Source organism: Callithrix jacchus, chromosome 18, assembly GCF_049354715.1.
Source record: "Callithrix jacchus isolate 240 chromosome 18, calJac240_pri, whole genome shotgun sequence".
Classification (NCBI taxonomy): Eukaryota; Metazoa; Chordata; class Mammalia; order Primates; family Cebidae; genus Callithrix; species Callithrix jacchus.
In genome coordinates, this window is record NC_133519.1 from 24,513,876 (window position 1) to 24,537,310 (window position 23,435).

General features: G+C 39.1%; 2 protein-coding genes across 13 annotated transcripts in view; one reads left to right on the plus strand and one right to left on the minus strand.

Moving 5' to 3' along the window:
• RALGPS2 (Ral GEF with PH domain and SH3 binding motif 2) overlaps positions 1–20,091 on the minus strand; it is a 188,104-nt gene extending 168,013 nt beyond the window's left edge. For 11 of the 12 annotated variants that reach the window (XM_035279976.3, XM_035279969.3, XM_035279974.3 and 8 more), the window contains exon 1: positions 19,930–20,091. The gene's annotated coding sequence lies outside the window, so the exon portion shown is untranslated. Of the gene's footprint in view, positions 1–19,548; positions 19,717–19,929 lie in introns of those variants that run through there. The other variant, XM_035279975.3, reaches the window with a different exon arrangement.
• On the plus strand, positions 18,973–20,017 carry LOC118149244 (uncharacterized). The gene is given in 4 exon segments (XM_054247888.2): positions 18,973–19,265; positions 19,268–19,375; positions 19,378–19,572; positions 19,575–20,017. Coding segments are annotated over 4 exon segments (864 nt in total). The 5' UTR covers positions 18,973–19,147.
• Positions 20,092–23,435: the final 3,344 nt, after the last annotated feature.

The window sequence follows — 23,435 nt, forward strand, 5'->3', positions numbered from 1 at the left end:
ATGGAGTTTCACTCTGTCACCAAGGCTGGCATACAGTAGCGTGGTATTGGCTCACTGCAACCTCAGCCTCTCAGGCTCAAGAGATCCTCCCGCCTCAGTTCTTGGACTACAGGTACACGCCACCATGCCTGGCTAATTTGTGTGTGTGTGTTGTTGTTGTTGTTTCTGTAGAAATGGGATTTTGCCATGTTACCCAGGCTGGTCTTGAACTGCTGAGCCCAGGCAATCCACTTGCCCCAGCCTTCCAAAGTGAGGGGATTACTGCTTTAGTGCAACAGATGCAAGTAACATGCAAAGTAAGATACTCTCTACCTCTGCGCATGGACCAAATCCAGCTATGTGGCCATTAGCTTTCTGGAGCAGCTGTAGATAACTCTGCAATAGCAGCAAGCTACTAAGATCCTCATCAAGTTGAATTTACAAAATCCCAAGTATTACTCCATTTAGAAAAATACCATTCCTCAAAAGCAACATATTAGCAGCCCATGTTTCAAGCCAATCAAAATCATTGTCCTTACCGCTATTCTCCCAGTCATATCTACCTTCTCTCTCCTCAAGGTTCTCTTTTAAAATGGAAAAAGAAAAAAACACTAAAGATCCAAGTGTTATCAGTAAAACTGCTGAAGTTGTCTGAGAACCAGGGTCTTGGCCTATTTATGGAACACTGGCAAAAAAGCTGGCTATGTGTCGACATTCAAAATTAATAAACCTTGTATCTACACTTCAGATTTCAAATAGCCACCAATTATTTCAAAAACAAAAACTAAATTTTAGTTTATCAATTAAAATTAAGCTCTACTGGTGGCCTCTATCCAACTAGGTTTGGGGAACTGGTGTATGGTAGTGGTAATATTTCAACATTTTTTTTCAAATGATATGAAAACAAGTACTGCAACACATCCAAACAGAACTCTAGGTGGCTATACAAAAATAATTATTTCATGAATCAAAGAGTCTCATGAACACATCAACCACACATTCCCAAAAACCTAATACACAATTTTCTCCAAAGGTTTTGGCAGTAACACATTTCAACACATTAATGCGTAATAACGCAGGATTCAAATAATAAACAACTAAATTGACTTTAGATACTCCAAATCAGGGTTTCTCAACCTTGGCACTGCTAACATCTGAAATCAGATAATTTTTTGTTGAAGAGAACTTTGCTGTGCATTGCAGGCTGTTTGGAAGTATCTCTGACCTCCACCCAGTGGATTCCAGTAACAGCTGTGAAAATCAAATGTCTCCAGGACAAATAGTCTCTAGTTGAAAACCACTACTCCAAAGGAATTTTATTTCTTAATGATATCTAAGAACAAAATTTCTTTCAAGTTTTTCGGCTTTGTATATATTTAAGTATATGACAAATGAAGTAATGATGCATGTGATAGTTATTGAGTTTCAACCGGAATGAAGGATACTAAGTACTGATCCTGGGTGTGTCAGTGAGGGTGTTGCCAAAGGAGATTAACATTTGAGTCAGTGGTCTGGGAAAGGCAGGGCCACCCTTAATCTGGGTGGGCACAATCTAGTCAGCTGCCAGTGCAGCTATAATATAAGCAAGCAGAAAAACGTGAAAAGACAGACTAGCCTAGCCTCGTGGTTTACATCTTTCTCCCATGCTGGATACTTTTCACCTCGGACTCTTAAGTTCCTCAAACTCGGACTGGGTCTCTTTGCTCCTCAGCCTGCAGGGGGCCTTCTGTGGGACCCTGTGATCATGTGAGTTTATACTTAATAAACTCTCTCTCTCTCTGTCTCTCTCTCTCTCTCTCTCTATATATATATATAGACACACACATGTACACACACACACACACATATATATATAAGTTCCATTAGCTCTGTCCCTGTAGAGAACCCTAATACAATGCATGCTATATAAACAGTTTTTAATCAATCTTTTATCATTTTCTAGCCATAACAAATCTTTATTGTATGATTTTGTTTTCTTGAGACAGAGTTTTTGCTCTGTTGCCCCAGCTGGAGTGCAATAGCACAATCTCGGCTCACTGAAACCTCTGCCTGGTAGGGTCAAGAGATTCATTCTCCTGCCTCAGCTTCCTGAGTAGCTGGGATTCCAGGCACCCACCACCAAGCCCAGCTAATTTTTTTATATTTTTAGTAAAGACAAAGTTTTACCATGTTGGCCAGGCTAGTCTCATCTTGACCTCAGGTGATCCACCCACCTTGGCCCTCAAAGTGCTAGGATTATGAGCCACCGTACCAGGCCTGCATGAATTTAAAAAAAAAAAGTTTTTTTTAAACAGCTTTATTTGGGCCAGAAACAAACAAAAACTAAATTTTAGTCTATCAATTAAATGCTAGACTAAATGGGTTGCTGGTGGTGTGTACCTGTACGCAAGAGAACAGCTTGAACCCAGGAGTACAAGAGTAGCCTAGGCAATATAGCAAGACCCAGTCCATCTCAATTTAAAAAAAAAAATCCTGTGTTAGTTCCTGTGTAATTTTATCAAAAAATTAAAACAAAATAAAAATAAACTTTATATACAGGTGACACACAATAAATTATACACGTTCAAAGCACATATATAGTATACACCTGTGAAAAATCAAGATAGGGAACATACTTAGTCACCCCCAAAGTGCCTGCCTGCCTCTTTTTTTTTTTTTTTTTTTTGAGACAAAGTCTCACTCTGTCACCCAGGCTATAGTACAGTGGCGAAATCTCATCTCGGATCACTGCAACCTCCACCTCCCGGGTTCAAGCAATTCACCTCAGACTCCCGAGTAGCTGAGATTACAGGTGCCCACCACCACACCCAGCTAATTTTTGTATTTTTAGTAGAGATAGGATTTCGCCATGTTGGCCAGACTGGTCTCAAACTTCTGACCTCGTGTGATCCGCCCGCCTCAGCCTCCCAAAGTGCTGGGATTATAGACATGAGCCACAGCACCCAGCCAGTGCCTGCCTTCCTTTGCTTTGCATAATTATTGTGAAATTCATCCCTGTTGTTGTGACTAACAATAAATAGTTCATTCCCTTATATTGCTTAAGTAGTATGGTTATATCACAATTTATTTATCCATTTTTTCCAGTTTGTGACTATCACAAATAAAGTTGCTGTGAACATTAGTGTACAAGTCTTTTCAGTAAATATCTAGGAATGGGAACTGCTAGTAGGTGTATGTTAACTTTTTTTTTTTTTTCTTTTTTTTTTTGAGACAGAGTCTCACTCTGTCACCCAGACTAGAGGACAGAGGCACAATCTTGGCTCACCACAACCTACACCTCCCAGGTTCAGGCAATACTCCTGCCTCAACCTCCCAAGTAGCTGAGGTTGAGTACAGGCCTGTGCCACAACGTCCAGCTAATTTTTTTTTCTTTTGAGACAGAGGCTTTCTCTGTGATCCAGGCTGGAGTGCAATGGTACAGTCTAGGCTCACTGCAACCTCTGCCTCCCGGGTTCAAGTGATTCTCCTGCCTCAGTCTCCCGAGTAGCTAGGACTACAGACATGTACCACTACGTGGTTCATTTTTGTATTTTTAGCAGACACGGGGTCTCACCATGTTGGCCAAGCGGGCCTCAAACCCCTGATCTTGTGATCTGCCCGCCTTGGCCTCCCAAAGTGCTGTGATTATACAGGCGTGAGCCACTGCACCTGGCCAGAGCACAGCTAATTTTTGTATTTTTAGTATAGACATGGTTTCGTCATGTTGGCCAGGCTGCTTCTGAACTCCTGACCTCAAGTGATCCTCCTGCCTCAGCCTCCCAAAATGTTGGGATTATAGGCGTAAGACACCATATCCGGTCTGTACGTTAACATTTGAAGAAACAACCAAACTGTCTCCTAAAGTAACTGTACTGTTTTATAGTCCTAACAGTAAAGTATAGCGCTCCAGTCTTTCACATGTTTGCGAACAGTTGGTATGGTCAGTCTTTCAGGTATGTAGTGCTAGCTCACTGATTTTAATTCCCATTTCTCTAGTTACTATTAGCATTTAAATTAATATAAAGACTAAACATCTTTTCATATACTTAATATATCTTCTTTGGTGAAGTATCTATCAAATCTTTTTCAGATTTTTAAAAATTGGATTGTTGGTATTCAGTTGAGAGTTCATTAGTACACACTGTATATACAAGACCTTAATCACATAGTTGATTTGCAAGTATTTTCTCCCATCCTGCAGCTTGTCTTTTCATTCTTTTAAGAATTCTCTTTTTGGCTGGCCGTGGTGGCTCACACCTGTAATCCCAGCACTTTGGGAGGTCAAGGTGGGTGGATCACCTGAGGTCAGGAGTTCGAGACCAGCCTGGCCAACAGAGTAAAACTCCATCTCTATTAAAAATACAAAAATTAAGCGGATATGGTGGCACGTGCCTGTAGTCCCAGCTACCTGAGAGGCTGAGGCAGGATAATAGCCTGAACCTGGGAGATGAGAGTTGCAGTGAGTCAAGATCGCATCACTACACTTTAGCCTGGGTGATAGAGCAAATCTTAAAAACTCTCTTTTGAAGAGCACGTTTTCAATTTGATAAAAATTCATTTTATCAATGCACTATTTAATGGATCATGCTTTTGATGTTGTAACTAAAAATAATTTTGCCTGACTCGAGATAAAGATTTTGTTTTAATTTTGCCAAAAGTTTGTAATTTTAGGCTTGCTCACTTAGGTCTTTGATTCATTTTGAGCTCATTTTCACATATAGCGCAAGATATAGACTGAAGTTCATTTGTTTGCATTTGTATATCCAATTGTGCCAGCATTATTAGAATAGACTATCCTTTCTCTGACGAATAGCCTTTGCACCTTGTCAAAATTCAGTTGTCCATTTATGTACTGGCTTACTTCTGGACTCTGTTCTATTTCATTTATCGATTTCCCCATCTTATACCAGTACAACACTGTTCTGACTACTTGAGTTTACCATAAATTGTGATATCAGATAGCATTAGACCTCCAACTTTGTTCTTTTTTCAAAGCTGTTTCAGGTATTCTATATTCTTTACATTTCCACATGAATTTTATAATCAGCTCATCAATTTCTACCAAAACAAAACAAAAAACAAAAAAACAGCCTGCTAGCATTTTGACTGAAATTGCATTGAATCAACAAATCAATATAGAGGTAATTACCATCTTAGCAACAATGAGTGTTCTGACCCATAAACAAAGAATATTTCCCCACTTATGTAAGTCTACTTTCTTTCTATAATGCTATGTAGTTTCCAGCATTTCATAGCTGATACTATTATCAGTGGTACTGGTTTTATTACATTTCAGTTTCCAACTGTTCATTGCTAAATAAATGCAACTGCTATTTATAGACTGACTCTGCAGTCCACAACTTAGTTCCAGAAACTTTGCAGGCTCCATCAGATTTTCTACCATCATATCATCCACAAAGAAGACGCTTTACTTCCTCCTTTTGAATCTGGATGCCTTTTCTTTCCTTTTTTTTGAGATGGAGTCTCGCTCTGTTGCCCATGCTGGAGTACAGTGGTGTGATCTCAACTCACTGTGACCTCTGCCTCCTGGGTTCAAGTGATTCTCCTGCCTCAGCCTCCTGAGTAGCTGGGATTATAGGTGCCCAGCACCATGCCTGGCTAATTTTTTTTGTATTTTTAGTAGAGACAGGGTTTCACCATGTTGGCCAGGCTGGTCTGGAACTCCTGACATCAGGTGATCCTGACCCCCGCCCTCCAGTCTCCCTGTGTGTTGGGATGACAGGCCCAGCCTATTTCATTTTCTTACTTGACGGCATTGGCTGCAATGAACCTCCAGTACATTGTGAAACAGAAATGGTTGAGAGTTGCCATTTTTTTTTTGTTGCTTATCTTAGGGAAAAAAATTCAGTCTTTCACCATTAAATATGATGTTAACCTACAGTTTTTTTCAGAGACGTCCTTCACTGGGCTGAAGAAGTTCCTTTCTAATCCTAGTTTTCTCAAAGTGACCACCCATAATGAAAAATACCATTTATTGAGAGAAGAGTAAGTATCCAAATCAAATTGTGGATATGACAATTTCTCCTTTGAATACTATCAGTTTTTGCTTCAAGTATTTTGAAATTCTGTTATTAGAGGCACAAATGTTTAGAACTATTACATCCTCTTGATAAACTGTCCTCTTTATCATTTGGTAATGACATCCTTTATCCCTGGAAATACTCTTTGCTTGGGTCTTGTCTGATACTAACATAGCCACATAATGCTCTTTTGACTACTATAAGCATGGTGGTATCTTTTTCCATCCTTTACTTTTAACCTATTTGTATCTTAATATTTAAAGTAGGCTTCTTGCAGGCAGGAGATGGTTAAGTCTTGTTTTTTAATTTAATCTCACCACCTCACCATTTCTGCTTCTTAAATGTGTTTAGATCATTTCAATTGTATGTGATTATTGATACGGTTAGGTTTAAGTCTATTATTTTGCTATTTGCTTTATATTTGTCCCACTTTTTTCTCTTCTTCCTTCTTTTGAATAAGTATAGTTTCTAAATCTATTTTATCTCCTTTGTTGGCTTCTTAGCTACAACTCATTGTTTTACAGGATTGTGTTAGGATTTATAATATACTTTTAACTTACCATGGTCTTCCTTCAAGTGGTCTACCACTTTATGTACAGTACAGGAACTTTACCAAGTATCACATCTTGCCCATCTAAGTTTCTAGACCTGAAGTATACTACCTCTTTGTTACAATGGGAGAGAAGCAAGTACTAGAAAAACATAAAAGAAATAGTAACAACAAACTGAGACCTCCTCCTTAGCTTCATTTAAAAAGAATTGAAAAGGAATTCAATATTTAAAAATTAAAACTCTGAAACTAGACCACCTGGGTTTGAATTCTATCTCTACCCCTTACATACTATACAATCTTGGATAAGCTGGTTAGCCTCTTGGTGCCTCCGTTTTCTACATATTTAAAATGAAGGTAACAGGAACATCCAATAAGTTAATACAGGTAAAATGCTTAGAACACCAAGCATCTATTAAATGCTCAATAAAGTATTACTCACACTGTATCAGACAATATTTTCTAACTCCCTATGTATTATCTTATTTATCCAGCTCCCATACAAGGTTACTCTGCTCTAAGTGAATCAGCAAGGAGATTAAGTAGTTAGACTCTTTTAGTTGCAAAAAAAAAAAAAAAAAAAAAAAAAACCCTTAAATATCATTACATAATCATGCTATTTATTGAACATTTTTTATACACTTACCACTGTTCTAAGCTTTCCATGTGTCATTCTCAATCCTCACATCAACCCTGCGAGAAAAGTATTGTTATGATGCTCATTTTACAGACAAGAAATAAGACAGAGAGGTTAAGCAACTTGCCCAAGGTCGCACAGCTGGTAAAAGAGCCAGAATTCTAATGTCAAAGGTCTGACACCAAAGCCTGCAATCTTTCCTGGGGGTGGGGAGGAATAAATGTAGTCTTCAAGAAGGGCAAGAGTCACAGAAGTACTAAAGGAAGAACAGTATCTACAGTGCTCCGGTGTTCTGTGCCTCTTTCTCAAACCACATGGTTTCTCTCAGAATTTTGCACTTCTCTCAGCACATATGCCCCACTCTTTTCTAGTTACCAAACGGCTTCTTCATCTCCTTTATCATTTCTGTAATTCATACCTTCTGTTTACATCTACCTTCCATTCCCTTAAATTTTAGTTTTACAGGACTCTACATCAACACATCTTTCTAGGCTGAGCTCCCATGGCTCAAAAGCAAATTAACTCCATGTTTTCTATAACTGACTATAAATTTCTTAACCAGACAATCCTAGGTTTTTAGTTACGTGGTTTATGGATCAGCAACCCTTAGGTCAAATGCCCACTGCCGGACCAATCCACTGCAATATAGTTTTATATGGAAAAAACAAACAAACAAACAAACATAGCTACTGAGGTCTGTTTTTCTGCAATGCACTGTAGAAAAAGCAGATTTCCTCCCAAGGAACTGTGGGCAAGCCAGAATTATAAATTACACATCTAAGATACTGGCTCAGATAAATCACAACTAATCTAGGGCTCAAAAGTCTTGCCAGGATTTCTAGTCCACTTAGTTATAGTAATTCAGTAGTTATAAATACAAATTTTGGTTGTTACTAAGGGGATCATATAATTTACAGCATCATACAAGACATGGAACACAGGTCCAGTGAGTATTAAGTCAAAGGTTGCCACACTTCATCAAGAGTACCACAACTGAGGAGGAAAACCCACTATCATCTATTATTTCAAATACTGTTCAGAGTCGGAGGTAGTATCAATGACCCTATTCATCCTTAAAGCTATATCTGTTAGGCCATGTTGGAATGAAGCAGATGAGGGGACTAGATTTGTTGACTTGATTATAACAGCCAGTTCAGTGGTCCACATTGTTTAGCTAAGCAAGTGCAGCATAGATGACTTCATTAGTACTGCTTGTTCCCTTATGCCAAACCTTCAAAGTGGTATCTTTAAAAACCTTTTGGCAATGAGTTCTATCTGCCACCTTTTGGCTCTCCTGAAGAAAGAAAATAGAGTGACAAGCTAAGTTAGTGAATAACAGTAGGTACTATCATTTCAATTCTAATTTTCCCTGCTTCATTTCTCAGGGCTGAATATTTAGTCCTACCTTACCAAATGTAACTATATTTCCCACCACATCCCAAACAAACCCCTCAATCCAAATCGTCACAACAAAACCTAGTTCTTATTGCCATATCTTGAATCATGCTGTTTCAATAATCAGTATGTTCTTTCTACCTAAATGAAACACATTCCTGAAGGACCACGCCTGTCCTCACTGAGCCTCTTCTATGAACTGCTAATGCTCTTCAATCGGACATAAAACAACATATTGCTCTATGTTATTTACTGTGGTTTCACATATAGACTGTCTCTCACCAAGAAGATATGAAGAACAATACTTCTATGATAACAGTCTCAAGTACTGTGTGTAAAGAAAACATTTAAAAATGCCATTGACCAAAAAAAGCAAGTCAGAGTTTCTTATCCATAAGACATCCTCAAAATGTTTCTCTTTAAGTACTTATTTCTATCCCTCTAGCTTTAAGAGATAGTCTACACAAACATACAAAAATGTATCAGCATATCAAAATTTAAAAAAAAACTTACTAATCACCCACCTACAAATCCTTAAACTGTCTACAAAGATTTTAGTACACGCACAAAAGTATAGCTTAAGAGAAGCAACAGAAAACATACAGATTTGTCATGTAAGCTGATTCTAGAAGGCCAAAGAATGTTCTAGACAAATCCTGGAAATCTAAATCAGGAATGGAAGAGGTATAACAAATAATTTATTCCAGTACTCCTAGGGATCTAGAATAAACACAGATGCAAGAGAATCTGGGGTATAATTACACTTTATCTTCAAAATCCAGAAAGAAAGAGTAAAAGAAATCCTTACAATGATCCTATGAGAAGGCATTATTTACCCATTTACAAATAAAAAAGCTGAATGTTAAACAAATTAAGTAACTTGCCCAGATTCATACAGACTTTCATCAAAGAATTATAACCACTGTTAATCTTTAAAAATGTTTTTAATTTTAACTTAGTAAATTATGTGACTGATCCCAAGAATATGGAGATACTTATTAGAAATTTAAGGAAACATAAAATTGAAATTTAGTTTTGACATTCATATTCCTTTCAATGCAAATTTAAGATACACATCTATTAGAAAATACAACTGATAATTTTTGACTAGACCCAACCAAAATCCATAACCATATTAATGTGTTCCTAGCCAGCACATCAGAGCATATCATTACTTGTTCAAAAATCATTAATGTAGCTAGGCATGGTGGTTCACACTGTAATCCCAGCACTTTGCGGGGCTGAGGCAGGAGGATCACTTGAGCCCAGGAGTTTGAAACCAGCTTAGGTAACATAGTGAGACCACGTCTCTACAAAAAACAAATAAAATTAGCCAGGTGTGGTGGTATGGATCTGTAATCCCAGCTACTTGGGAGGGTGAGACAGGAGGATCACTTGAGCCTATGAGGTCAAGGCTGCAATGAGCTATGATCATGCCCTTGCACTCCAGGCCGGGTGACAAAGTGAGACCCTGTCTCAAAATAAAATAAATCATTAATGTCATTTAACTTTTTGACAATTGTTTAATGATTTGAGTAAAAAGACAAAAATTAGGTCTTACATTAAAATAAGATGAATTAAAAATGAAAAATATTTAAGCCATAAAAATAAATAAACATAGGTGAATTTTAAAATATATTTTGACATAGGAATTCTTTCCAGGACTCACAGTAGAAACAGAAACAAGAGATTAATCATCTGATTAAAGAAGGCGCAAGACAGTGAAATACACATATTTCATCAATTCTTAGATGTACATTTTCTTAGCTTTTAAAATCTCTGAAATTAGGATGCCTCTTAAAATTGAATGCCACATTTTTATTTTTCGATGTACATAAATAGTGCATCTCGCAACTGAAGTCATTTTAGATTAAATGAAATATAGTAAGTTAGGTGACAAAAGATAAAACTGGGAAAAGTAAAACAAGAGACAAAGAGTTAATATTTTTAATGCATAAAGACTTCTTACACATTAATGTGAACTAGTAGGGTGCTTCAACTGCATTGGCTAATTTCTTAAGTTAGGGATTAACTATATTATTCTTCATATGCTTTTTGTTTCGTTTTGTTTTTTTAGACAGGGTCTCCCTCTGTTGTCCACAGAGTGCTGTGGCTCGATCATGGCCACTGAAGCCTTGACCTCCCAAACTTGAGCAATACTCCAGCTTCAGCCTTCTGAGTAGTTAGGACTAAAGGCACACACCACCATGCCTGACTAATTTTTATGCATTCTTTTGTAAAGACAGGGTTGCATCATGTTGCCCAGGCTGGTCTTAAACTCATGGGCTCAAGCAATCTGCCCACCTTGGCCTCCCAAAGTGCTGAGATTACAGGTGTGAGTCACTGCACCTGACTCTGTATACTTTTTTGTATAACTATTTCATTAAAAGACTTTTAAAAGATTGAGCAAAAAAAAAAAAAGCGGGGGGGAGGTGGTAGAATGTGAAGAGTAAACTGAAGAAAGTAGTATAATATCACACATAAAAGCAGTAATTTCACTGAAAATGTTTAAAATGCAAATTAAGGTCAGGCACAGTGGCTTGCATCTGTAATCCCAGCGCTTTGAGAGGCAGAGGTGGGTGGATCACTTGAGGTCAGGAGTTCAAGACCAGCCTGGCCACCATGATGAAACTCCGACTCTACTGAAAATACAAAATTTAGCCAGGCATGGTGGCGGGTGCCTGTAATCCCAGCCAGTTTGGAGGCTGAGCAGGAGAATCACTTGAACCTAGGAGGCAGAGGCTGCAGTGAGCTGAGATCATGCCACTGCACTCCAGGCTGGGTGATGAAGTGAGACTCTATTTAAAAAAAAAAAAAAAAAAAAAATTAAAACAATTAGAGGGCACTTATTACAGAACTCATTTGTGTGTGTGTGTGTGTGTGTGTGTGTGTGTGTGTGTGTGTGTATAGATAGATAGGCAGGCAGGCAGGCAGACAGACAGATAGACAGATGGCGTTATGTAATGTTTTTAAAGCTAATTGCCAAGTAAGGGCATAGAGAAACAAACGTGTATACCATAGGCCGGTATGAAAACATACTTAACCTCCAAATAACTCCCTTTTTAGAAATTCATCAAAAGGAAACTGTGTAAGTACAGAAGAGCTACAAAAAAAGATGTTAACTCTGTCATTGTTAATACTATCTAAAAGAAACAACCTAAATGCTCATCAAGTTTAAATGATAATTCACACAATACAATGCAACCATTAAAATGATAGTAGAGAGAAACTATCTTTGAATGCAATACAATTATCCCCAGAAGTATACAAAGACTTTTTATATAAGCACAAGAATTTTTTTTGCTTATTTTTTTAGTTTTATCTGTTTTACTTTTTTTGAGATAATACAAATACAATGTACATATCTAAGGTGCTCTGTTTGATGAATTTTACCATATAGACACCCATGTAACCACCAATCAAATAAAAATACAGACGTTTCCAGCACTCTAGAAGATCCCTCTTTGTTGTTCCTCTTATCCTTCTAGCCCCAACCCCTAAAACACCGTGCTCATGCTTCTATTACCACATGAGTATGACCTTGACCAAAACTTAATGTAAACGAAGTCATGGAGTATGTACTCTTTTGTGTTTGGTTTCTTTTGCTCAACATTTTATCTGTGATATTCACCCATGTTTGCTGAGTATAGCCACAGTTCATTCTTGTCCACTACTGTACATTGTTAACACTATAAGGCTATACCAAAAATTATTTATCCCATTTTTTTGTTGTTGACAGACATTTGGGTTGTTTCCAGCTGGGAGTATTATGAAGCTGCTATGGACATGCCCTATTTACTATGGTTTTGGCAGTTTCATAACTTATTTTTATTTTATTACCTCTTAATTTCATTTTAGCTACTTCTATTAATAAAATAAAAAGGATCAAACAATCAGAAAATAATAAAGAAAAAAAATCTGCTAACCTACAACACAGACAACTACTTTTAACATTTTTAACATTTATAGTTTGCATGACTGAGATCTTGTTATATGTCTAAATCAACTCTTTCTTTTAGTTATTTTCTTCCTTTTTTCTCTCCCTCTCCCTATTTTAGACCAACAAGGAAATGAACATTTACATTTAGTGTGCAAGTTTCCACGGTACACGATCGTGCAAACACATACAGACATAAAGGTTTTGCTGTTGTTTGCTTCATACAAATACTTAGTATATCCCTCTACATCCTGCTCTTCTCAAATATTATGGCAACACTGTCACATCACTGATTATTTTTCCTACCTTTAACAGCTTTACTGAGATATAATTGACGTACCATCCAAGTCACCCATTTAAAGCGTATAAGTCAATGGTTTACAGTATATTCATAGATATGTACAACCATCAACAGTCAATTTTAGAACATTTTCATCATCTGAGAAAGAAATCCATACCCTTTAGCTACCACCCCTTCCCCTGTTACTGCCCTAAGCCACTAATCCATTTTCTACCTCTATCCACTGTTCTAGGAGAGGAACCCCTGGGTCATATGGTAACTCTATGTTAAAATTATTTGACGAAGTGCTACATGGTCTTCCAAATAAGCTACATCCCCTTACATTCCTACCAGTATATGAGGATCCCAACTTCTTAACATTCTTGCCTATACTTATTATCTAACTTTTTCATTCAAGTCATCCTAGGGGTGTGAAGTGGTACCTCACTACGGTTTTGATTTCATTTTCCTGACAGCTAGTAATGTCAAGCATCTTTTCATGCACTTATTGACCATTAGTTTATCTTTGAGAAATTTCTATTCAGCTCCTCTGCCTGTTTTTTAATTGAGTTGTCTTTTTATTACTGAGTTATGAGTGTTTACACATTCTGACTACAAGTTTCTTGTTAGATGTGACTTGCAAATATTTTCTCCAGTTCTGTGTATTGTCTTTTCACTTTCTTGATGGCATCCTTTGAAGCACAAAAATTTCAATTTTCAAGTCCAATTTACCTCTTTTTTGTTTTGTTGCTCCCACTTTTGATGTCACTTGGTGGCATATCTAAAAATTGTTTACCTATTCCAAGGTCACAAAAATTTACCCCTATGTTTTCTTCTAATGTGCATGTCTTCTGATGCACATATGTACTGATTTCTATTAAGTCTATGCCCAGACATTAAACTGCTGGATCACAGGGCACATACAGATACAGCTTTAGGCAAATGCTGCCAAAGAATTTTCCAAAGTGGCTGTATCAATTTTCAAACCCACTTGAAATGTATAAGGCTTCCAGGTGCTCTACATTCTTGTCAACACTTTGTACTTCAGATTTTTTTATTAATACCATTCTGGTGGGTATGTAGTGTTATCACATTATAGTTTTAATTTGCAGTTTTCTGAAAATTATGTATCAGTACTTTTTAACCTTGGCCATCTGAACAATTCATCTTCTAGATGCCTGTTCCAGTCTTTTGCCCATTTGTTTTAAAACTGGGTTGCCTGAATTTTTTTGTATTAATTTGCATATTCTTAAATATACTCTGGATACAAGTCCTCTAATAAATCTAAGTATTGCAAGCATTGCCCTTTCTAGTGTGTTACTTGCCTTTCTGTTCTCTTAATAGTATTCTTTAATGAATAGATGTTCTTATTTAATGAAATATAGTCTTGGCCGGGCATAGTGGCTCACGCCTGTAATCCCAGCACTCTGGGAGGCTGAGGTGGGCAGATCACGAGGTCAAGAGATTGAGACCATCCTGGCCAACAGAGTGAAACCCCGTCTCTACTAAAAATACAAAAATATTATCCGGGTGTGGTGGCACACACCTGTGGTCCCAGCTACTCAGGACGCTGAGGCGAAGAATCGCCTGAACCCAGGAGGTGGAGGTTGCAGTGATGCAAGATTTCGCCACTGCGCTCCAGCCTGGTGACAGAGCAAGACTCCGTCTCAAAAAAAAGAAAGAAAGAAAGAAAGAAATACAGTCTTTTTTTTTCTGGTTAGTACTTTTTGCATCCTAGTTTAAAAAGACTGCCTCCAACAGGGTCATACAGATATTTTTCTATGTTTTGTTCTAGAAATTTTCACATTGAATCTATGTTCCTTCAAGGAGCAAAGAATCCCTATGTTACAGAACTATTTATAACGGGGGAAAAAGAAAGCTTCACAACTTACTTCATGAAGTCAGTGTAACTTTGAATTCAAAATACACCCATACAAATCTCACTGATAAATGTAGATCTTAAAGAATTCTAAGTCACTGGCAAGTCAAATTCAGCAGTGAAGGGAGAAAAATGCACCACTGCTAAACAGGGTTTAACTCGGGAATGCAAAGATGGTTCAACAGGAGATAATCTATTAATGTAACACATCCTATTAACAGATTAATGGAAAAGATAATCATCTCTACCTTCAAAGAAAAAGCATTTGATGAATTTAACACTTGATTTTTTTTAATACAAATCTCTTAGAAAACTAATATGAGAAAGTATTTAATCATATCTACCAAAAGTATTAAGTTATTTATCAAAACCAACAGTAAGACATTATAATTAATAACGACATGTTAAAGGTACTCTTATTAAAATCAGGAAAATGAAATTCAGAATTATGTATCTCAAGTGAGCCCTTACTGCTGCCTGACAATCATACTCTATTTCTCTCTTCTTTTCACTTTTTTACTCTCTGACAGATGACTATGTCATGGATTACTCCTTCTCAAACCTCTAATATATATTCCCATTCTTCCTTACTCTCAGATGATGAGCTTGGCTTCTATACACAAAGAGAAATTGAAACACTCAGATGGGAACGCTCTCAATCTACTACCATCATGTGTTCATCCATATATTTTGTCTTCTCTCCTATTTCTATAGTAACTCTCCCTACTCCTGGTAAAGCAAAGGCTAATCCTTCTGCCTGTATAAGATCAGGTGTCAGCAAACCACAGTCCACACTGCTTATGCCTACTTTCATTTGACAACAGCAAAGCTGAGTAGCAGTAATGAATTGTATTGCCTAAAAATACTACCTAACCTTCAAAGAAAAAGTCTGCTGACCTCTGAACTAGATCATCTCTCCTCTCCATATAATCATGGACATTCCTGGTTGAAAGGGCCCACTAAGCTCAGTGCAGAAGATATAAAGTAAAATCCATACAAGATATATAAAATATCAGGGACATATCAGATATACTGATGACAAAGAAAAGATCTTAAGGCCAGGTCACATATGAAGGATAAAGATTTTGAATGGCATAAGACTTTCTAGCAACCATCAAACTAGAAAATCAGGCCTGGCGCGGTGGCTCACACCTGTAATCCCAGCACTCTGAGAGACCAAGGTAAGCGGATCACTTGAGGTCAGGAGTTTGAGACTAGTGTGGTCAACACGGTGAAACCTGTCTCTATTGAAAACACAAAAATTAGCCAGGTGTGGCAGCGTATGCTTGTGATCCCAGCTACTTGGGAGGCTGAGGCAGGAGGATCACTTTAACCTGGGAGGAAGAGGTTACACTGAGCCAAGATCGCACCACTGCACTCCAGCCTGGGTGACAGAGTGAGACACCATCTCAAACAAACAAACAAAAAAACTAGAAAACTATAATAATCTCTTAAATTTGGAGAAAAAATGATTTTCACCTTGGAATTCTGTATCTATCCCTGCCAAATTATCAACCAGTTGTCAAGATAGAAGGAAAATATTTTCAGCAATACAAACATCTCAAAAATTTTACCTCTTCATATACTCTTTCTTGAAAGTTACCAAAAGGAAATTAAACTAAAGAAAATCTGTTCTGAAAAAAGGGTCATGAAAGTGAAATAACAGAAAACTATCAATTAAATTCAAGATGAGAGATTCAAGTCTCTCCCATTCGAAAGCAATGTATTATTCAAAAGCCAGTACCAAACGTTTCTCTGTAATGAAGTAAATTGCCAAGCCTCCTCAAGCTAAGTCATACTGCTATATCCCTATACCTGTGTGTACATATAGATCCTTCCCATATCCCTAACTAGCTATAGTAAAGTGACTATGTAAATTTATATTCAAACTTTTCCTTTCCATAGAATAGGTAAATGTAACACATTTTAAATTCCAGTGTTTCTTTATGTAGTTAAAAGTTTTCCTAAATCAAAAGCTCAAAAGACATTAAGTAAAAAAAAATTCCAAATTAATTCCACATTAGTAAAATGTATCATACCTAATCTTTATTCTCTCACTAAAGAGGGATCAATAGGAAATTTAAGACACATTTAAAGAAACAATTTATAGGATAATGCAATACATTCATTTTTCTTCTCCAAGGAACCTCACTCAGGCTGAGGTAGTTTCAAGCTATTTGAATTATCTTTCATTGAAAATTAACTTAAAAAAGGCATTAAGATTAGAGTGACAATTTTATTCCAAATACAGTCAGTACACAATAAATATCGCATATTCAAAAAATAGAATACATTTTAATATATCTTATTCTCAAAATACCGTGTATCATTAAAGTTAAAAGTAAACCAAACTCTATTTTATATAGTCCCCCCCCCCCAAAAAAAGCAGTAGTTTAAGGTTTAAAAGTTATTTAAAATTTTCTGAAAAACCAGATTGTCAAGGAATTGGTTCACTCACAGTCGGCCAGAAGAAAAAAAAGGTGGTATTTTAAAATTTTAGACCAAAAAAGAAATTTAGATTCCCTTATAAATAAGTGCCAAGAGAGAATATTTTCAGCAAACATTTCATTTAACTACATAAACTAAAGGAATAAGGCTGTCTAACCACATGTAAACTATGCATCATCTGACTTCAGGTAGAATATTTACCTTTGGTATACTTGGGAACCAAACACCCAAAGTATATAAACACAGGCATATTTTAAAAACAACTGTCTTAATGTTTTTGTTTGCTAGGCAATAATTCCCATTATTTTCAGAAAGAAAACAAAACAATATCCTTAACCAAAAAGTTATCAGAGTTTCTACTTCTTAAACTTTCAAACTAACATATTTAATATAAACCACTTATCATTTAAGCTCCATCAGGGCACAGACCGGTCTCTTTCCCTGTTGTGTCCCCAACCTTTAGGGGGCTAACTGGCACTACAATAAATATGTGTAGAATGAATGAACTGAGCCTCTAGAAAAAGCTTAAGTGTTTTATATTGTAATAGGGCAATTTCACCTATTTATCTATCATTCACTACACTCAACCCTAATGACATGATTCATACCAGGTATTTAAACACACACACACACACACACACACGAATGCATTACTCACATATGTATCTTACTCACAAAGCCAATTTTTTAAGTTATATTTTCTCTCAGGAAAATGTGTTGTATTCTTTCTAGTATTACAAATAAATATTAGAAAAGCATGTTGTGTCTTGACAATGCAAGCGCTATCTTCAAATTTATGTTGCAATCTGGAAAAATTTAGGCAAACTAAATAGCACTTCCAGAGTTGTGCCCCAAAGTATTTCTTAAAGTCAAATTCCTTAATTCAATGAAAAGTGGAATAAGGCACAGTGGCACATGTCTGTAGTCCCAGCTACTTGGGAGCCTGAGGCGGGAGGATCACTTGAGCTCAGGAATCTGAGACCAGCCTGAGCCAAATAAGGAGAACCCATCTTAAAAAAAAGAAAGAAAGAAAGTGGGATATAACAGTGGAAAATGCACATCTTACCGTTTTTAAATTATGCTAAATTTTAAAAAGAAAAAATGAACAGGCTCAAAATAAACTGAAATTACTGATCCCAAATGGCATTCATGTCCTTACATTTTGATATTTAGATCTGCCTAAAAAGACCTTTGAAGCTACATAATAAACTTTACGTCTACAAAGCTTGAGCTAGAGCTTTGGATGTTAACACTGCTTGAATGTTCAGTATCGAAAGTTTCCTCATAATTCTAAAGTTAGACATTTAGAGTAACAGTAATAAACTGATATGTAAGATTCTGTAGCACTTGTACAAGCATAATTATCTCGAGTGGGACAGGCTTCATAGGGAGCAAGCCTAATCTGTATAACTGCAATACTCTGCAAACACAGACTGCAAAGTTTCCTAAAATTCTGATGGTCATCTTCAAAGAAACTTGAACAGAGTAGATCTGATGGTGGATACAGAATAGCCAAGTCAACTCAGAAACACTGGTAAGGAAACAAGGCTCTCTATAGCAACTAAAGCGTTGGGGAAAAAAAATCCAGTGAGCATAAACAATAAAGCTCAATTAACTGCTGCCTGTGTGTTTCCAATTTATGGGCTTAAATACACACTGGGCATTAGATATTTCTTTTAGTGGTTTTTTTTTTTAAAACAGAAATTTAGTATTTTAATCGCCCCTCCTCCACAGCTAACATCAGTGCCCTTTCTTCCTCCTCCCTTACCCCTCCCAGCTTAAACAAATTAACATTTGTACTAGGTACCTCCTATCAGCTCGCAGCTTCTTCCCAAACACGCCCACGCACACTGAAACTGGCCTGCGTCTACACAACACACAGCTACAGGAAAAGAGCTTCGAGGGGGGGACCTGGGGGAGGGTGGATAATTCGCTCCGCACAGGTTTACGGCTATTTTCCAGAAATTAGCTCCTGGCTCGTGGCTCGAGTTCCTTCCAAATCACCTCCAAAGCACAGTGTTTATGAGCCTACCTAATCCGATACTGCAGTGGAATTCCGGATATTTGCAGACAGATCTCCCGGCTTTGCAAGTGTCTGATGAGATACGTTCGGAATCTCCTTTTTTCTATGGCCCTGTTCTTGGTTGTTACAGCAAGCCGACCTAGGGCTGCGGCCCCTGTCCCACACCCCGGCCGCGCGCCCGGCCCAAGGCCAGCGCAGGACGCAGCCCCTCCGGGGCGGGAGCTGGCGGAGCCGCTCGGGCTGCGGGCCGCTCTGCAACAGGTCACCCTGACCGCGAGTCCGCGGGTTCGCGGGCGGCCAACTCTGCGGCCAGGCTTCTGGGCGCAGCCGCCGGGAGCAGGGGAGGGGGTGTGGCCCGGCTTCGGCTGGTCCTGGCTCCGAGGTCCAGGCTTGGACTCACCTGAAGGGAGGCTGAGGCGCCGCTGGCGCCAGAACAGCGCGGGCGGAGGCTAGGGGCTTCCGCCACCCAGGAGGGAGAGGGAGGCGGGTTCGGGGGGTCGCCGCGACCCGGGCTTCAGGACGGCGCCCCCGAGCGGGGACTCCACGGCCGCTCGGACTCAGAGAACCCGCGGCCGAGGGAGGCGCGCCCCCCAGCGCCCTTCTCCCTCAGCCCGAGCTCCGCAGCCCCCTCCCTGCGCGCAGGGCGAGCAGCCCCGGGGCCCGTGGCAGGGAGAACCACAGTCCGCAGCGCCCGAGCCGCCGCCATTCCCCGCGTCGCCCGGGGGGCGCCGCGCACCCACCCTTCGTCCCCCGCAGCGCCCCGCGGCCTCAGCCCACCGACCTGTGCAGCCGCGGCAGTCTCCTCAGAGCATGGAAAGACAACGCCGACCTCACGCTTCGACGCCACGGCCGCCACCGCCGCCGCCTAGGATAGCGCTCGCCGACCCGAACAGTCACCGTCTCTCATTCAGCGCCCGCCGCCGCCGCCGCCGCCGCCGCCGCCGCTGCCGCTCGGGGGAGGAGAGTGAGCTGGAACCACCCCGTCCGCGCCGGGGGTGGGGGAAGAGAGCGGACCTGGCGGGGGCGCGCGTCAAGCGGGCGGGGCGGAGCCGCTCGCGGGAGCGCGCGCACCAACGGGGCGAGCTCGCCGGGGCCGTGAGCGCTGCAGCCTGTAGGGTCTTCCCCGCGCGCTTCCCGCCCGCCGCTCTTCCGCGCCGCAGAGCCCAACTGCTGCCGGGGATCGGTGTGCGCCGCGCGCGCAGCAAGCCGCAATCCCACCGCCCGGCGCCTTCTGAAAGGAGGGGCTCCCAACGGCCAAACAAGGGGGCAGGGAGGGGTGGGAGGATGGACAGACAGGTAGGGCATCTGCCACCTCCCGGCCACCCGCTCCCCGGCACGGGGCCCTCTGCGATGAAATCCGCTGTGGTGTCTGTGGCCTTCAGCCCGACTCTTCACCTATAAGGCCAGAGAACAAAGTCTGGAAACACTTGGCCCCAAGATCAAACATCCAGCCCACGCCAGCGATGTTTTTAGAAGTCACTGCGGACAGATGAGGGGGCTCCAAATGTGGAGAGTCACCCACTGCCGTAGATAAGATCATAAATTATAGTGATCAATATCCTCACACATTAAGATTCGGGAAGTGTTGAAAGTAGGCCTTTGTAGATGTTACGCAGGGTACTACCCTTGACTTAAGGAGCAAATGACAGAAATTGGGTGGAAAGGTGTTGTTTTAGAGGATGCACTATATGGGTGGCCTATTTAAAACTAGCACCATGTGATGCAGTGTGACTGTTAATCGAAGGTTTTAAGTCTAATGACATATCTGCTGTCATTAGACCATTTGGAAATGGATAATTATTTTGATGATCTGCAGTTTTTTCTCTAGGCAATGTGCAGTCAGTCGAATGTGGAAAGAATATTGTGTACCAGCATTAAGTGTAAAACGTGAAAGGACCAAGAATTCACTATTCCCAGTTGGTTTCTTTCTTCCCTTTAATAACCGCTAAATAGAACTGATTAATCTTGAACGTTGAAGAATGCTCATTGTTTCCTCCTTTGATTGCCTTGTGTCATAGTCCTTTATGTTGGGAAAGCTAGAATGCCCTTCAACCGCTTTCTCGCAAACAGGGTTGTTTCTTTAAAGCACCCCGACCCAAAATTAAGTCAAAAAGAAAAACAGCGAGAATAGGCAACAAAGTTCATATTGTTTCACTTTTATTCCATTTTATTTTCAAAGAAAGTCTTGAATCATGACAAAATCACTAGAAGTAGAGCAATCAAAAAAAGAAAAAAAAAAATCCCCTCCCACAATATTTCAGATGGCAAGAGTCCAGAAAAGAAAACAAAAAGGAAGATGATTGGCAAAAAGGAGAGAAATGCATCATGTATACAGAAAGTTTTCCCATGGATGTTAATTGCTTCAAGTCCCAAAGAAACAACAAACTGAATTAGCACTTGGAGGAAAAACCCCTTCCAGTTACTGAGTTGGGTAAATGTTTAGTCTTTTTTAAGTGTTACTAAGAGATTAAGGAAAATATCTTTGGCTATATGCCAACAATAATACATACAACAAATATATATATTCCGTTATCATACATAATTAATTGCTTTTAAGAAATAGGAAAACTGAGGAACAGAATTCTATATTAAATGTCTTACAATTACTTAAACTTGAATTAGGGTTTCATAGACATAAATGAGCTAGTGTCCCTACATCTGCCAATAATTTTCACAGTTTATTATAAAAGCAGTGAAGTTTTCACTTGGACTTTGAAGAGAAAAAACCATATGACTCATGAGCAAGGCCATGATATACCAAATTATTATGCCTACTTAATTTGAGTTTGAATAATTACCCAAAATCTGTTTCTCACACTGATAACTTATAAAACAATACTTTTATTAACCATATGAGTTGTGTTGGCTGGGCACAGTGGCTCATGCCTGTAATCCCAGCACTTTGGGAAGCCGAGGCAGGTGGATCATGAGGTCAAGAGATCAAAACCATCTTGGCCAACATAGTGAAATCCCATCTTGGTGGTGGCAGGAGCCTGTAATCCTAGCTACTCGGGAGTCTGAGGCAGGAGAATCACTTGAACCTCGGAAGTGGAGGTTGCAGTGAGCCAAGATTGTGCCATTGCACTCCAACCTGGTAACAGAGCGAGACTCCATCTCAAAAAGAAGGAGGAGGAGGAGGAGGAGTTGTGTTAAGTTCAAATTTGTGAACTTGATAAGATTAAGAATTTGTATATAGGCTGGGCAAGGTGGCTCACACCTGTAATCCTAGCATTTTGGGAGGCCAAGGTGGGCAGATCAGGTGAGGTCAGGAGTTCGAGACCAGCCTGACCAACATGGTGAAGCTGATCTCTACTAAAAATATAAAAATTAGCCAGGCATGGTTGTGAGTGCCTGTAATCCCAGTTACTCAGGAGGCTGAGGCAGGAGAATCACTTGAACCAGGGAGGCAGAGGTTGCAATAAGCCAAGATCATACCACTGCACTTTAGCCTAGGCGACAGGGAGATTCTGTCTCAAAAAAAAAATAAATAAATAAAATAGAAAGAAAGAAAATAATAATTTGGATAAGAAAATATAGAAAAAACTTTTTCCTCAATATCTTTTATAAAATCAGTGTCCCTTCCCATTCACTGATAAATAAATTTAAGCAGTGGCTTTTTACACTTAAAGAAGACCAGCACCAAATTTTCTTTACCAGAGCACTTTTATCACAATTAAATTCTGTACATTGCTTTATGGATTCCATTTGCTTTTGCCAAAATACAATAGCTATGCAAAATTTTAGTATAACAAAAAGTACTAATGTATAAAATAGAAATGCCATTATATAAAATAGGAATCAATAAGAATTCAATATGCTTAAAAGTCATTTCAGAGAGATCACCATTATGTAATAGTTTTATTACTATCCATCAAAAGTATTTCCAAGGGATAAGCCAAGGAACTAATTTAGATATAGAACAAACAGTTCAAAGAGACCACCACTGCAATAAACCAATCATCATTCAGCACGATTCATTAGAGCTGTCAAAACAAAATCAAACTGGCATGGTAAGAAGGCTTATTTTTTCAATAACACCTAATTCTATTACAACCAAAAGAATTTCAGTAATAACATATACCTTTGTTATTTCTCTAATCTTTAATCTCTTTTTTCAAATATATATAGTGGCTGGACATTTTGAAGAACTTTGTTGGTTATGTTTACAATGTTACAATTTAAAATATAGGCAAAGTTCGCATACCCTAAATTCACTTTGAGGGAAAGGACAGGTAAGGGAACTTCTAAGGGCTAGACAGACATTTCCCAGAATATTGACACTATGGT